At 41.1% G+C, this 16,708-nt stretch overlaps 1 protein-coding gene across 4 annotated transcripts in view; it reads right to left on the reverse strand.

The window, feature by feature from the left end:
* Positions 1-8,182: 8,182 nt before the first annotated feature.
* The window catches only part of LOC146374220 (SPRY domain-containing SOCS box protein 4-like), a 51,010-nt gene continuing 42,484 nt past the window's right edge, over positions 8,183-16,708 (reverse strand). For all 4 annotated transcript variants that reach the window (XM_084950258.1, XM_084950259.1, XM_084950256.1 and 1 more), the window contains one exon: positions 8,183-9,485. In XM_084950258.1, coding sequence (XP_084806384.1) covers positions 9,358-9,485 — 128 coding nt within the window. In that variant the 3' untranslated portion in view covers positions 8,183-9,357. The remainder of the gene's footprint in view (positions 9,486-16,708) is intronic.

The following is a 16,708-nucleotide window of genomic DNA, read 5'->3' on the forward strand; positions in this document are numbered from 1 at the left end:
AGACTCCAGAACTTGTGCTGCTCAAATTAGAATTCCACGTTCTGTCCGTTTCCTGTGCTTGTTAAGCTGCTGTTTACAAAGTGGAGGCCTTTTTTTGCCTTAGAGCGTTTTATTTTTGTACTTCTGCAGCTTTCCTCCATATATACAAGCATTGCCACCATGATCGCTCCACAAATGTAGGGAGGGGTGCTATCCTGGGTAGCACAGCTTAAAATATGGCCTTTCCTACATTTTTCTCCCCTCATTCTCACTCTCTGCCAACCCTACTGTTACCCATCATCCTTCAGTCCGACTCGCTCCGCTTCTCATTCACTAATCCCCTCCCTTCATTTTCTCTTCACTTTCTTCTGGTTATCAGCCCTGTGTTCCAGCTGAAGGAACAGACTGTTCAGGTAGCATTTGAAGAGCATTTTGAGCTCCGGTCTGATAGAGAGCCTTACGAGAGCATCGTCACTGAGGCTGAGCTGAAGCTGCTGCCGCACATGCTGAAGCAGTCACTGAGGTAGCACGAATCCAGCAGAAGAAAATGATCACACATATTCTGGATCATCATGCTGCCATTCCAGTGTGGTCTCAAGCAAAAACTGAAGTCACCTCGGCCTCCAAGAAAATGTGACAAGTCTTTCAAGAGTTAAAGTAGTCCTGTGTGAATCATACATTTCGTGCAACCCTAGATCATGCTCACTAATAAAATGGATTTTCTTCAATCAGGAAGTTTGAACATTTCAGATATTCACAGTTTGATTCCAGCTGGGAACCAAAATGCTTAAAATGCAGTCTCACCAGATGGTGGACAATCTTAGTGTCATAAAATCATGTCGGGAAGGTGTAAATTGGTAAAAGATGCACATTATCCTGACCAGGAAAGGTCAGCGCTATTAAAGGCAACAGTGGGGGGTTGTCGGTGGATTGTCTGAGGACAACACCAGGAATGCCTTTGAGGAAAAGTATGCATTGTTGTAGCACAGAGTTGAACAAAACAACAGAAGCATACCTTTTGTTTTTTAGGTTTTATATAACTGTGCTAGTGACTGTTTGATCAAGGATATTTCCAGCATTGTAAAAGCATTGAGATAAGGATTCATGAAGCAAAACCAAACCAAGAAAAGATGAATACTAAATAAAATAAACAAAATATAATTTTAAAAAAGTAAAAAGGCAACGATAATCCACTCTATAATACAGCCTACGACCCAAAACATACAGCATATATTTAACACACTGAAACCAAAATAAATAAAAAGAAATGTTGATTTATTTAAAAAAATAATCACTATGTAAAATATGCTTGATATAAACTCACTGTGTACCACTCAATAAACTTCATTTGACCAGATTCCATTAAAATGTAACATTTTACATTGTACTTATGTAACAGAATTACATGGAAGATTGAAATGTCATCATATTACTTAGAATCAGCTTTTTGGGATTAAACTTTTTTTTCCCAAAAGTACAAAGCTGCAAAGTAGAACAAGGACCGTCATCCTCAGCTACCAAGTTTGAGTCAGTACACAGAGACTGGACAGGAGAAGCAGCTGAAGGCCGTCAAGACAGCAACGGGATGGGGTAGGTTTCACAGCAACTAAAGTTTTAAAGTAAAATGCTTACGTATAGCACCTCTGACGTCAAAAAATATACTACTACTAAACATATAAAATAATTTTAAAAACATAAAATGTGTCATCAAAAATATCTTTGCAAATATGATTACCTAAACATTCATCTGCAAGAGCCTAGAAGCACGGGATTTTTCCGTTATGTGACGCATGTGATTCCTGAGCGGGCAGACTTGGATTTGCTAGTGAAAATACGAGTGGACTCATGCAAACATAATTTTGTTCTTCAGAATTTTCAGAGCTACTGGAGCTGAAAACAAGCAGTCGATTGATCTGTCGACAAAGGCAGAGCATAGCAGAAATGTCAGTGATCCACTGGCTGCTTCTTTCTTTTTTTTCTTTTTTTTGTGTCCCGTTTGGATCTTTAGCCATCAGAATTGTTGTCTTAAGGCCAAGAAAGATGCCAAGCGGATTTATTTTACCAAGTGGATCATCATGGCCTTGCCATATTGGTCCATTTGATTGACCTTTATTATAATTATGAATTTATTTTATTTTCGGTTGCTACAAACGGGACAGACATGACTGGGGGATAGGACAGGGAGAAAGAATGAAAGAAAGAGAGGGAGAGAAAGAAAACCAAAGGGGAGAAGAGACGGTGAGAAGGGGGGGGAAGAAAGAAAAAACAAACAAACAAAACAAAACACCTGGATCACCTGTATGGAGAAAAAAAACAGAAGAGAAAGCAAACAACAAAGAGCAACATAATAAAAAATAAAAAAAAAAGCCCTGCGTGTGTGGGTGGGTGTGGTAGAGCGGGAATAGGGAGGCAGCTGAGGATGGGGAGGGAAGAAAGGGAGGGGCAAGCGGCCCCTCCCTGGGGCCAGCTCCCCCGCTGACCCCAGTAGGCACCCCCACACTCTGGAACTGGCTGCTTCTTTCAAAACGTCTCCTGTAACAGTAAGGAAACTCTTTTTGTCAATACGAAAAACCTACACCACACACATATATATATTCTTGTGCGTGTATATACATACAAATATACACACGCATGTACACTACCAGTCAAAAGTTTGGACATACCTTCTCATTTAATGGTTTTTCTTTATTTTCACAACTATTTACATTGTAGATTCTCACTGAAGGCATCAAAACTATGAATGAACACATATGGAATTATGTAGTCAACAAAAAAGTGTGAAATAACTCAAAATATGTTTAATAGTTTAGATTCTTCAAAATAGCCGCCCTTTGCTTTAATTACTGCTTTGCACATTCCTGGCGTTCTCCCGATAAGCTTCATAAGGTGGTTACCTGAAATGGTTTTCCAACAGTCTTGAAGGATTCTCAGTGATGCTGACCAATTGTTGGCCCTTTTCCCTTCACTCTGTAGTCCATCTCATCCCAAACCATCTCAGTTGGGTTTAGGTTAGGTGTGTGTGGAAGCCAGGCCATCTGGTGGAGCTCTCTATCACTCACCTTCTTGGTCAAATAATCCTGGAGGTGTGTTTGGTGTCCAACTAATCGCAAACCCAGTGGGATGGCATGTCGCTGCGGGATGCTGTGGTAGCCATGCTGGTTCAGTGTGCCTTCAGTTTTGAATAATTCCCCAGCAGTGTCACCAGCAAAGCACCTTCACACCACCTCCTCCATGCTTCATGGTGGGAACCATGCATGTAAAGATTGTCTGTTCACATTTTCTGAGTCGGGCTCTTTTCCAAAGTGTTGATAACTCTGAATGTCTGAGGCTGGTGACTCAGATGAATTTATCCTCAGCAGCAGAGGTGACTCTTGGTCTTTCTTTTTCTGTAGTGGTCACTAATGTGAGCCTGTTTCGTCATAGCGCTTGATGGCTTTTACGACTGCACTTGGGGACACATTCAAAGTTTTAGCAATTTTCCAGACTGACTGACCTTCAGTTATAAAAGTAATGATGGACTGTTGTTTATCTTTACTTAGGATTCATATTGTGGCAAGAACCAATCAGCTAACAGTTGTCAAACAGGGCTGTCAGCTGTGTACCAGCCTGGCTGCTGCACAACACAAAGGCAAGAAATTCCACAAATGAAACCTGTGAAGTGAAAACCATTTCATGTGACTACATCATGAAGTTCACTGACAGAAGGCCAAAGGTTTGCAGCACTATCAACAAAGCAAAGGATGGCTACTTTGAGGAATCTAAAATATGAGACATATTTAGAGTTATTTATCCATTTTTTCTTTGTTACATTATTCCATATATCTTGCTTCATATAGTTAATATTTTCAGTATGTATCTACAATGTAGAAAGTAGTAAAAATAAAGAAAAAAAACATTAAATGAGAAGGTATGTCCAAACTGGTAGTGTGTATATTATATATTTATGTCATGATGCATACTCAACCAGGTAAGTAAATCCCAAAATGCTGATTCTGTTCATCTGGACGTGGCGTTTTCAGTGGGAGAAATGTTTCGTCACTCATCCTGACTTCTTCAGTCTCAGCTGACTGCAGGTTTCCCCAACCTTATAAACAGTACATTTGCACAATAACTGAAACCTTCCCACTGAATGGGCTGTGAGGTCAGTTCCTTGATCATTATTATGCAAACTGGCCTGACCGTTGATCAACAACCACTGATCAATGCCCATGAGTATCATTCACAGAGAGTTGTAAAATGGCGACAGATGTACCCTTAGGCCCCCTCCTCAATTCAGAGATGGTCTTTCCCTTTTCACGTAAATGGCCTCCTTGACTCCGCGCTCAAACCAGCGTTCCTCCCTGTCCAGGATGTGTACATCCTCACCATTGAAAGAGTGTCCATTGGCCTCTAGGTGTAAACAGACTGCAGAGTCCTGGCTCTTCTGTGTTGTGCCATCCACTTTGCCAAAGGTTGTTTGGTTTCCTTGAGGTGGACCAATTTTTGGCACAACATGTATAGATATAATCTCTCTATATAGATATCTCTATATCTATATCTGGATGTATCCTGTGACTTTTCATGTGATTAAAGCATCTCGGCCTGCTGTGTTCTTGGTCATTTAAAGAATCACAGTAAAAACTACTGCAGCCCACGAGTTGCTTTTACTTTATTAATTCTGTGTCCTGTGGACAGGTTTGTGGGGGTGGGGAGCTTGGATAGCGGTCCATCTTTTTGATAACAGACACTTTTTTTAAAAAAAACCTCTGAAGCTTAAATTACCAGCAAAATGCTTAGTGTTTGCAGGGTAGTTTAAAGATATGAAACATGCTGAAAAGAATCTTTAACATTCAATCCTAAAACTACAAAAAAAAAGGTGATAAAAAGCAGGACGCATAACGCATCTTTCATGTCGGCACTGAACATACATGTACTGGACATAAATGTAGCAGCAGTCCAATTCTTATCATCTGCGGCCATGCAAATCCTCAAGTAGGTCAAAGAAACATCCTTTGCTTTGAGGAATTTAGGCGTGTGAAGATCTCCGTGTGTGATCTAGAGGAGAGAAATAAATGTTAGCTTTTACATAACTTACCAAGCAAAGCAGACAGGATTTTTTTTCCCCCCCTCCATAAATTATGGATCTCTGCCTGTCTCTATATCAGAGACATCCGACCTCCAACCAACCATCTCCTCAGCTGCTCTCCATACATGCATATGTATAACACAAGCACAGAAAAGGGAGGCAGCAGGGCTTGCGAAGGGAAGAGGATGCTCGGCACTTCCTTTGTCAGAAATGCTTCTCTTGGCCTGAAAGTCATTTTCCCTTCCAGATAAAAGCTCGGTGATGGAAGGTGTGCTTCTGAGCAAAGAAAACGGTGATGTGAGGATTTTTTAAAAAGAACGAAAGAAAAAAAGTATATCACCTGAGCAGAGCGGTCGAAAAAGAAGATAGGAGGATGTGATGGTGGAAGCAGAGACAGAGGAGGCGAGATGAAGAGATGATGAGATGAAGTAAAGCCTCGCTGTCAGGCAGCAGCTGAATATCGATCTGGATGAGGAGTCACTCCCAACCTGATCAAACAAGTCATCAGCTTTAACTTTCAGCCTGTTCCAATAATGCTTTAAATGCTTGGCTCCTGCATTATTGAACAGCACTATATGCTACAGCAGGAGAATCGATTGCAGGCAGAAGCTCACGGCTGATCTCGTCTCTGCAGTGACTCACGTTTCATTGCTCACCCTTGTGTTGGCAGAGAGCTTAATGAGCACATTCTTGATAGCCAGGTATTATTAAAGGCTAACTCGACACATTCGTGTCATTACTAAAGCTTTAAATGTTCTCATCCAACAGCTGTCTCGCTGGACATTTCCCTCTCACTGAGGTAGAGATGCCTCTTGTTGCGATTATGATATTATCAGCACAGGCTGCTTTCTGCTGCACAACATTAATGGATTTTCTGTTGGCAGTGCCAGGAAAAGAAGCACAGAGCTGAACTTTGATCACACGAGCAGCTTTGTTCTGGTGTTCAAAGGCTGTCCCGGCACGGGGAAATCCAGTTCATCTCGACTCGACACCAAAACCAGCATCAGGGGGGCTTTGACAGCAGCAAAGGACTTTCTATCACTGCAGACCTTTGGAGTAACTACACTGATTTCAATGCTGTGTGATGTCACTGGTTTTATTGCCAATACACACTTTTAAATGACCAAAATTCACAGCTGCTTGTATAGGACTTCACAAAGAGCCAATTAAAGCAGACTTGTCATGTAATGCCACACCAATGACGGTGACCAATGAAAGGAAACCACACACACGTATAGCAAATAATGGCACCCCCCCCCAACAGCTACACGCATAAAATCTATGGGGGTAGATGTGGTTAGCAACATACTATACAAATATTATATAGTAAATATATGTTCAATGTCAGCCTGTGAATTTACAATTATGGATCTCTGAGAATGAGAAGAGAACACTATATTGTGTGTCCTAACACAAGTTCGGCTGGAGCCAGGTGTTGAAGGTCAAAGTTTACTGGTAACGACTGAACCATGTACTGTTGGAAAGATGCTCGAGTTTCACGTATTTGCTGATAGGTATAACAACAAGGCATAACAATAGCAGTGGCTGCTGTGATTTAAGACATGCTCGGGATGTATGGGATGAGTTTGGCCATCATATGGACATATGCTGTATATGGACATATGCTTTTATTCCGACATGATTATTTTAGCTGTTTAGCATCTGCTATCACCATATTCTACGTGCCTCTAAAATGCGGCCCATCTCTCCTAGACAGCTTAGCTGCTCTACACTGGGGGAAAAAATAAAAACAATAACAATCATAACAATAATACTTTTAAGTTACAGTGCGTAAAATCAACGTTTCTTATAAGGTAATTGAAGCGGATGATGGATGTAATAACATAAGTTATTGCTTGCATCATTTTTGCAATATATCAGAAAATCCATCCATGCATCATCTTCTGCTTGTTCAGTTCTTGGACAATCAGACCTATTTACACAGCTGTGTTGAGTACATAAACAGTTGAAGAAATACCACTGGTCCATACAGATTTTAGAAAACTTCAAAGAAATATGAAATGGTTAAAATCAGTATTACAAATTGCTAATACAAATTTCAAAGATCTTTCTTGAAGGATGACAAAAGAAGCTGTTTTGTGGACAGTCGTGTTCATTTCTAGCACCCGTCTGTTTTGACTGGTGATCTAACCATACAGCATGTAACAGCTGACGGATGTTTATCAGGATGGATAAGTGAAGTCTCTCACGTGGAACCCTTCAGCTCCTCCACCCTAAAAATCTCTTTGACACCATCACCAAGAGGAGCTAAAAAGCAAAGATGCATGTAAAGGAAGCAAAGAGCCATATTGGTATGAGTAACACCCACAGACAGCTTTCACACATCCACATCCCAGGAAATAAATAATTGAAGGAATCATTGAGGGATCAGGGATTTTTTGTGTGTGTGGTTTAAAGCGGGTACTAATACATCCAGAAATAACTTCCTACTGTAGGTATTATGTTGATTACATGCGCTCACTAAAGTGCACAGCTTAGGTGTATAAAGAGTTTTTAATCCATTCCCTCCAGTTGGTTTCAGCTTCTGGTTCAACTTTAAATTTAAAACAATCTGGGAGAGAAAAAACTTCAGTTAGCAAATGTAACGTGACAAAGCAGACCACTGTGACCAAACAGCTGCTCAGTGTTGCAGTTTAGCACATCAGTGTTCTAAGCACCGGTTTAGCTCACTGGATCAAGTGGGTGAAGCATATGCTACAGCAGGAGCCTGGGTTTAATTTTGCCCCAAGCTTGTTTCCTCAACGTGTCACCCCCTCACCCAATATGTCCCTTCTTTCTCATAAAAATAAAAAAATACTGGCAGCCATCAGTGCTACCCCTCAGACACACGTGGTTTCAATTTCAAAATCTTATGTTGTCTGGTGCTTAACTTATCGCATTTGCAAGTTTTTCAGAAAACTTACTCTGACCTTGAGGTCAAGATCAGTCATATTCAAACTCATCCAAGATTTTTAGCAAATGCTATTGTCACCTCGTTCTCAAGTTAAAGCATTCACAAACCTGGTTCCATCACGCCTACCCACCGGGGTGACGACAATCCCCCATCAGGCTTTTACAGCTGAGGGGGAAAAAGGCCAAAAATAAATCTTTAATGTCAGAGAACAGAGCCAGGCAGTGTTAATTCATCTCAGTTTATTCTTATTCACATTTAAAACATTTTCATGGCAGCACATTCTTCCAACCATACAGGCGAGACATCCTGTCCTGCAGAAAAAAAAACGGAAAAAAAAAAAATCCCATAAAATTCATTTTTTTTTTAAAAAGAAAAAAGTCTAAGGGTACGTCAGTGATTAAAAACAAAACAAAAAACATCATAAGTCATATGGTGGATAAGCAGCATTTAAAATTTTGGGGGGAAAGAAGTGTTTCCTGATAAATGTGTGTTTGTGTGTTGTAGCAGAGCGGGCCCCTGCTTCACCTTTGGATCAATCCCTATCAGTGTTAGAGGAGCTAGAGAGCCGACCAACGGCGTGCGTGTCTGCGGTCCTTTCAGTTCACTAAGCCTGACGGGGGCTTAAAAATCACATTGGAGCGAGGGGTGGAGAGATACTGAACGAAAGAGAGAGAATAAGGCTGGCAGCAGAGAGAAGGACGATTTAAAAATCTGAAACCAGAGCGGGGTTGTTTTCTAGCCTGCGTGTATTACTGCCTGCTTGTCAGCGAGTCGTCTTCTTGCTACAGACCGGGCTCACATTGTTTCTATACACAGGCTGCCTATACGTGATCCATGTGTGCCGTGTACACAGCAGCAAAAATAGAACTGTGTGTGGCTTTGCAGGGATTGTAGAGTCTCCACAGAGCCTGCTGTGTTGTTGGGAATATAAATATAAATACCAATATGTTCCCGAGGAAGCCTCCACAGAGTCTGTGCACAGCAGATGTCTGGGTAAACTGTTACCCGAAAACCACAGCATTTCTATCTGAGGACATGTGGTTAGACTCGACATAGGAAAATGGATTGACACGTTCTCTTTTAATCTCTCGCACCCTTCATTTCATTTATCAGCTCCTATAGTCATCTGTCAGAAGATGGAAACAAGTCCAAAAAAAAAAAAAAAAAAAAACAAACAAACAAAAACAAAACAAAACATAAAACCAGAAGATAAAAACACCCAAAATGGAAAACCCTCAAACTTGTGTAAACAAAACCCTTTGCGGTGGCATCTTAACCACCTGTTCAATGTCATCGCCTGCATCCTCAGCAGATGTCTGATGTTCAGTCCAGAGGCTGGTTACCATAAGAACAAATGGGCCTCAGTTTCTTGCTGTGTGTGTTTAATGTGTATGTGCCGTCACTGGTACTGGAGGTAGTTCTTTAGTGTCTGCGGCAAGGGGAGTGTGTCAATGTGATGGATGCGCTCTCTACCCAGAGCCAGTCGAGCTACTCGTCTGCACAGGTCCATGAGGGGGAGGGGCTCCGCTGTTAGAGATAGAAGAGAGCACAGACACGGGTTAGAGTCCAAACAGGCCTAGGGACAACTTCAAAATGCTCCAGGTATAGATGACAAATCATGTCCAGAGTCATTTTAGTCACAGTTTACATTAATTTTTAAGTTTGGGCAATATTTCCTGTGAGGCAGGAAAGCATAAAGAAGCATAAACATGTAGACACATATATTATCAAGGACAGTAAGACACTTTGCAAAACAAAACCGTAGGTCATGGTAGTAATAAACTACAAACTTTTACACTAACTAGATTTAGGACACTTAATTGACAAAAACTGAAATCATTTGGATGCTTTCAAAGTGACCAACACTAAATGACCTTTCAGTCAGAACTAAAACACTGCTGTCAAAAATAACAGCACCTACAATAACAGAGAAAAGCCCAGCAATCAGACGACCCAACGAGCAAGCAATTTGGAACAGCGGGAAGGAAGAACCAGGCGCAGGGAGGAGCATTTGCCACTAATGGCTGAACTTTTTTGCATTTTGAACCATGCAAAACTACTCTGGTCAAATCCAAGAATAACAAACAGGGAGCTAGGAGTGAGCATAGGTTGTGCCTTTTAAGCCTCATTAATCATTGTAAACCAGAGGGACCAAACCCAGTGATACATGTTAACATTTGTTTCATCGTTTTGTGTCATTATAGAGCAACTGCTGCTGCAGTTAACAGACAGTGACGGGTTGTCAAGTAAACACCAGGAGCTGACATTCTGTGCAGAGTGTAAAATGCTTTGTTTGATTAGGACTTTGTTAAATTATTACTGCAAAACACAAGAACATGAGGAATTTATTTCTTCTTTTTAATGGACTGATTGCACACAAAGATAATACTTAAAGAAAAAGGTTTATGAGCGTGATCATAAGGCAGATGCGACCTTGTGACCTTGCATGAATGCAACTCTGTTGTTCTGAAGTGTAAAACATCAGTCAAACTAATGTTACAGCACTCAAAATGTAATAGCCTTTTTTGGGGTGGGGGCAATCTCATGAGTACTTATGTTGCATCTTCATACATGCATATGGAAAGAGAAGCAGCTGTTAACAACATTTAAATATATACACTTGTCATCACTTCCAACAGAGTGTGCCCAGCAGAGCACGCCAACTTCCCTCCCACCAGTTTTAGAGGCAACTGATGTCTGTGCATGTCACACAGACAAGCCTCTTAAACTGCTACCCCTGTACGGATGTCAAGCTGCTCCACCTGGAAACACCATCTGGTGAAGCAGAATTCCTGCTGCTTGGAGTCCACTTAAACACGGTGTGAAGGACATGAGGAGAGACATAAAAACCTGCATAAAAACCCAGTTACACACACCCTCTAGTTGACGGGGGTAAATATTGAAGAAAGCCACTTCTGTGAGGCAACCTGACCTGCAGGGTCCACTTCAGTTACACACAATCACAACACAACAATTACTCACACACAAACACAGTTGATGCTAGATTTTCTTCCCAAAGTAGATGTTTTCAGTAACCACATCCATCAGCACGAATGCTATTTCCATCTGTTCAGTCAGTCAGCTAGCTGAAACAATCTAAGGAGGGCCACAGCACACACTTACAGTCTCCATCATCTGCCATAACATTACATGGCCCATATGATCATATACAGTATGATGTGTGAAAACGTGCCAATGATGGGATGCAGTTCTCTTTTATGTAACAAAGTTTTCGGGCAACCGTGACAGCATGACCACAGCTGTCAAATATTAAGCTTGTTTATTAAAAAAAAAAAGAAAAGAAAAGATAATAACATTGAGAACATCTGTCAGTGACAGGTTCTTAAGAATTAAGATGGGAGTCTACACTAAACACTAAAAACACAGACTGGATCAACCCAGCCGCTGATTCAGCAAAGACAGTAAAATGGTGCAGTTTTATGTCTATGAAACCATGATCAATCCCAAATGTGCAAAGCTGACTGATTATGACACTTAGGGTGGGTGTAATATAATGGGGCCAGTTCCCGTACTTATGAAGTCATAATTTTTTTCAAGCCTTTTTGAGCCCTAAACTAAAAATCACAATTTCAAACCACTCATATGTACTTCACGGTCCTGTTACTCAAAATATCCACAGTATGAAAATGAAATAAATTCTGAGAGTTGGAACTCGTTCCAGATTTGACTGCTTTTAGATGGAACAACGTCAGACTGATTGTTTCCAGAACCTGCTTACAGTCTGAAGCAATGAAAATACATTTTAAACATCCACAGATGAGCAACAAGGGCTGTGACTGACCGAGCCCTTACTCTCTACAGTTAACAGTATGCAGCATTACCACAAACCTCTGCCAAACTCCTATGATGTGCATACATGAGGACTAGTCTGACAAGTGTTCATGGAAATGAAGCACATGGAGCTCATCAAGAGACCTCGGGCATTCCTCTGGGCATGAACTGCTGCCACTGTGGCTTCATGGCGATCACAGCTGAAAGGCAGCAGGAGCTGGTGAGGCTGGACAAGCACACATCAACACTAATTAAAAGCCGCCTTCATCATTTTATGTCTTTGTTACAATCAAAGCTGATGGGCTTTCCGTCCTCATGCTTGTCATGTTATTTGTAAATCATGGCGAACATCCCACCAAATCTCTCTGCTGTGGTTTTGCTAAGTGACGTTTTGAAAGCACAGTGAGGGGAAGTGATGAAATCCAGCAGCTGAACAGGCATAAGGAAATTGAGTAGAGCTGTCTGGATTTATGTGAGTGCCGCATGCTTAATGAGAAGTCTTTGTTAAGGGTTCTTTGTGGACATGAGGCAGTGTGGGTTTATTTGTAGCCACATCAACAAGCCCATATCACAAAGACGAGTTGAATGAACTCCGACTTAATATAGACAATGTGCAGTGATGTGTGCAATGAGACTGTACAGCCGATAATCCTTCACAGCAGCAAGTGAAATACTTGGCAGGACAATCGCATCCCTCCAACATCTTATTAGCCTCTCTCTGCAAAGGCAAGTCCATTCCTTAGCGCAGCAGCTTAACAGATTAGAAACTAAGTCTTTGCAATATAAACCGATGGTACAACATCATCTCCATTCAGCCTGCAGCTTGTGACGGGCTGAACTTTGCTCTCGAGAACAAGGAACGCACTCTTGGTGCACGTGGAGCCTGTGCGTACGCATGTTCCCTTGACAGCAATCAATCAGCCCACTAGCAGTAGCCTTAGCATATGGATAGTTTCCATAGTAACCAGCTCCTTGCACCCTCACTGTGTGATGTCACTGTACCGGTAAACACACAGATGCAAATGTGCTCTGTGCAGTCCACTGTCTGCATCTGACTGCAGCCTGTTGAAGTTGAGCCAAATTCAGTTGTTTCAGCTCAGATGGAAATGACTGTATTAAAAAGTAGCTTAATAACAGAAGATCCCCCAATAAAGACACAGCTGCACACCCCAATTTACAGCTACAATACCACTGCTGTAGTTTGACTTCTAGGTTATAGAAGTAGGTTCTATAAAGGGTTGTTCACATTTTCACAAGTGTACTTACACTTAGTTTTAAGCTGATTTTTTATTTTTTAAACAAATGGAAAATTCTGAAGGACGTCTGTCATACTGACATAATATTGGCAATGGATCTACTGCAGCATTGAATAATTCACACTACAGTACAATTAGAACATTCTCCTTGGGACTTGGGGGGTGGGGGGAATAAAGAAACCGGTGGTTCCTCCAGTGCTTTGTGGAATTTTCTCATATTACTCCCTAGTGTAGTGGTTAACGCAATCACTTGGCAAGTGAAAGGTCACTGGTTTCAAAGGTCACAGTCCGGAAGGGCATCTGGCCAATTCTGAACATTGCAGAGGTACATGCTGTGGAAAAACGGGGTTTTGACTGCATGTGGTTGCAGACCTGGTCCTGACATTGCTTTGCATTCACTGGAAAAAGCCTCAATAATATTGATCATGTTCCTGCAGCATTAATTTAAAAAGGATGAATAAGGATAGGATCGTTAAATGAGGTGAAAAATGGCAGTGACTATAAGATGTCATACAGTGTCCATGTACATGAGTCTATGGTGTTCCCAAGTACACAATGTGTAAACCAGCAGCTTTGTGTTAATGACAGATTATTTTGCATGTTACTCAAATCAACATAGATGTCATGAATCAATGTGCAGCAACAGCTTCAACCATGCATTTTGTATTTATGGGTTCTCTTACATGCACACAGCACACACTCTGATACAGCGCAATTACAATTAATGTGAGCATTTGATTATTTGGAAAAACTAGTGGAGCATCGTTCTAATGGAGTTTTTTCACCTGTATTGTTAAGCGCCCCTGCAGAGCGCTTCTTCCACACTGCGCTGCAGAAGTAGTGCACAGTGCAAGGGGGAGTGAGTGCTTGGAGACCTACGTTCAGAGAACCTTTGATGACTTCTGATCACTTGTGTTTAACCCTCTCAGGCTCAAATTAAGTTTTAGTTGCTAATGCACAACCAAGTCCTGCAGTGGTACTTCTGAGTAAAAAAAACTCATAAAATATGTATGTGGGGAAATCAGGTTGTTAGTTTTTAACTGTTGCAAATCGCCAACGCCTGCCTTGAGAGGGTTAAAAAAAATAAATAAATACACATACAACATTACACAACACATTTATGTCTCCCCCTGTTACACAGATGAGATCACTATTGAGATCACTATGGCTGAAATAACCAGACAGGTGTCTGTAACAGGGGAATGCATATAAAAAATTAAAATAAAATATTCCTTTGCAACAACATTTCTTGATTACACTCAAGCAACCACCCAGCTGCAGTCCAATTAGTTCATATTTTTCTGCTCTGTAGCCACACTGACTACAGTTTTTGCGTGCCTCCGCTGTAATTGCAGCAAGAAGAGTCCATCTGCTTCTTGCACATTTGAAATAGGTTTAAAATTTATATTTATATATTTTTAATGACTTATAATTACATTAAGAATTTCTTTATGAGCCTGTCAGTCAAAATGACAGAGAAAGTCTAAAATCTGCTCAGATTGGGCCTCTGTGTGGGTGCGTGCGTGCGTGCATGTCCATGTGCATTTGTCATAAATGAGTGTGCATCATGTCAGCATTAGGTTTATATGCTTATGAATATTGATATGAATTATGAATGCGATAAGTGGTTCCTTAATGTCTTTTTGTACTCCTATAGAGGTCAGCATGTTTAATGTACATTTATCTCAGCCCACACCTACAACAGTTGTTTTCAGAGGTACTACATGTGCATGCATCAGCAAGGAGAGCTGAGCAAAAAGAGAAGAGGAAAAAAAACTTCATTATTTAGAGTGCAATGATTTCATTACACGTGAAAAGCCATTATTTGCAGTATTTCACCCATTACTCTCTGACAGTGCTCTCCTGAGTGATGTGGGGTTTCTACAAACTTGCTGGAAGCCAGCCAGTCACTGCCGGCACAAGCTGGTCTCCATGGTAAGGGTTGCCTGGGGTGACAAGTGGTCCTGTCAGACACTGATGATGAGCACTAACAGAAGGTAGGCACTGTCCATCAGCTGATAGACTCGACTAACACTGACAAGTGATCCGAGTTTGGATTACAAAACCTGTTCTGTTCAAATCTGCATATGTTCAATCTCAGGTGAATCAGTCTCAGATTCTACTTCACACCACATCCAGCTGTGACTATGTTCAGACTGTTGGGATATTGGAGCTCATTTTAGAATATCACTGATGAGCAACAATACAATTTAACACAATTACATTTTTTTTTTTTTTTTTTTAAATTCTCAAATGCTACTGTACACGCTTTAAAACTTGTGCAGCCATTTCCATTTCATCAGTGTACATAGTGATGTTAAAAATATAGTGACATATTTGGACAATATTGCTTATATACAGTCTTACGCTGTGTTACATACACCATCTGTTCAGGTTGTGTGCTTCTGTTAACTATAGGTAACAGTTTTTATAAGGGATTTTTGGTTTCCATAGCACAATAACAAATTAAAGCTTCACCAAACAAATAACGACTAAAGAATCAATAAAGAGGTGAACTAAAGTGAGAATCTCATAACCTCACTTTCCAGAGAATAAACAACCGGACATGCCCACTGTCTTCATGCAGTTGAGGAAATCGTTATTCCTTACAGCAGAAATAATCAGAATCTGCTGCAGTTTTCAGTAAAGTTTAACTGTTTCAAAATATTATCCAAGACACTGATTTGCATTTTATTTCAATCTATTCTAATAAAATGTGCTTCAGGCACTTCATATGTTGTTTCCAAAGAAAACACTGACGCACCGCATTATTGCCATTCAACCCACAACTGGTTCAGCACCATGTATGTCATCTGACATGCAAACTGACTGTTAGAGCAGGTTTAGCAAAGAATCTTTATCATCCTTTGGAGGCATTTAAGTCAGCTTAAAAGTGGAGCTCTTTGCCAATTCTTTATCTTTCCTCCTGCTTCCAGTCTGCCGTGTGAGTGTCCAAGTGTGCGCTCTCCCTTTCACCTACCGCACTCATGACTTATTTGGAATAGCCAGAGACTCAACTGACAGATTTACGGCACACTAAAGGGGAGATGGAGTATGAAAACACGTGGATAAGGACGACTGAGCACCTGATGCACTAGGTGGACAGAAGAGGCCCGCAGGCTGGCAGGCACCCACACCCACCTAACACTTAAACAAGAACAAAGCGTAGGAAGGGGAGGTGAGCTCAGAGTTGGCAGCACGTCAGTTTGTCTGGCCTCACTCAGGTGTGACGGCTTGTGGGTAACTGTTGATGGTTCCCTTTACTTTCACATGTGCAGCCCACTAATTTTAAGTGCATAGACATCAGCTCACCATAAGAGACGACCTAGTTATGTCTTACTTAGAAATTGGGGCTTAGGTAGGTCCATCTTTCTGGCACATGTTCCAATTTAGTGATCCTTGAATTCCACCCACTTTTCCCTGCCTTCCTTCAATATGACAAATGTACTGAGGTAACAGGCTCCTAGCCATGCTTATCCAACACATTAGCATAAAACTGGTGGGGTTGTCAGACCTACTTTTAAAATGATGGGTGCATGTGTCTATATAAATAGCCCTTAAGGTGCTTAAGCAGCTCTGTTCCCAAAATGAGGGGAAAAGGGAGCCAGAGAGCATGTCTTGGAATGGACAGAACAAGATGACCTGTGTGGGCGATGAAGGAAACTGTGGGTTTTTTTTTTTTTTTTTTTTTTTAAACCAAAG

The sequence above is a fragment of the Perissodus microlepis genome, chromosome 14 (assembly GCF_051167445.1).
Source record: "Perissodus microlepis isolate ML-2025 ecotype Zambia chromosome 14, ASM5116744v1, whole genome shotgun sequence".
In the NCBI taxonomy this organism is placed as follows: Eukaryota; Metazoa; Chordata; class Actinopteri; order Cichliformes; family Cichlidae; genus Perissodus; species Perissodus microlepis.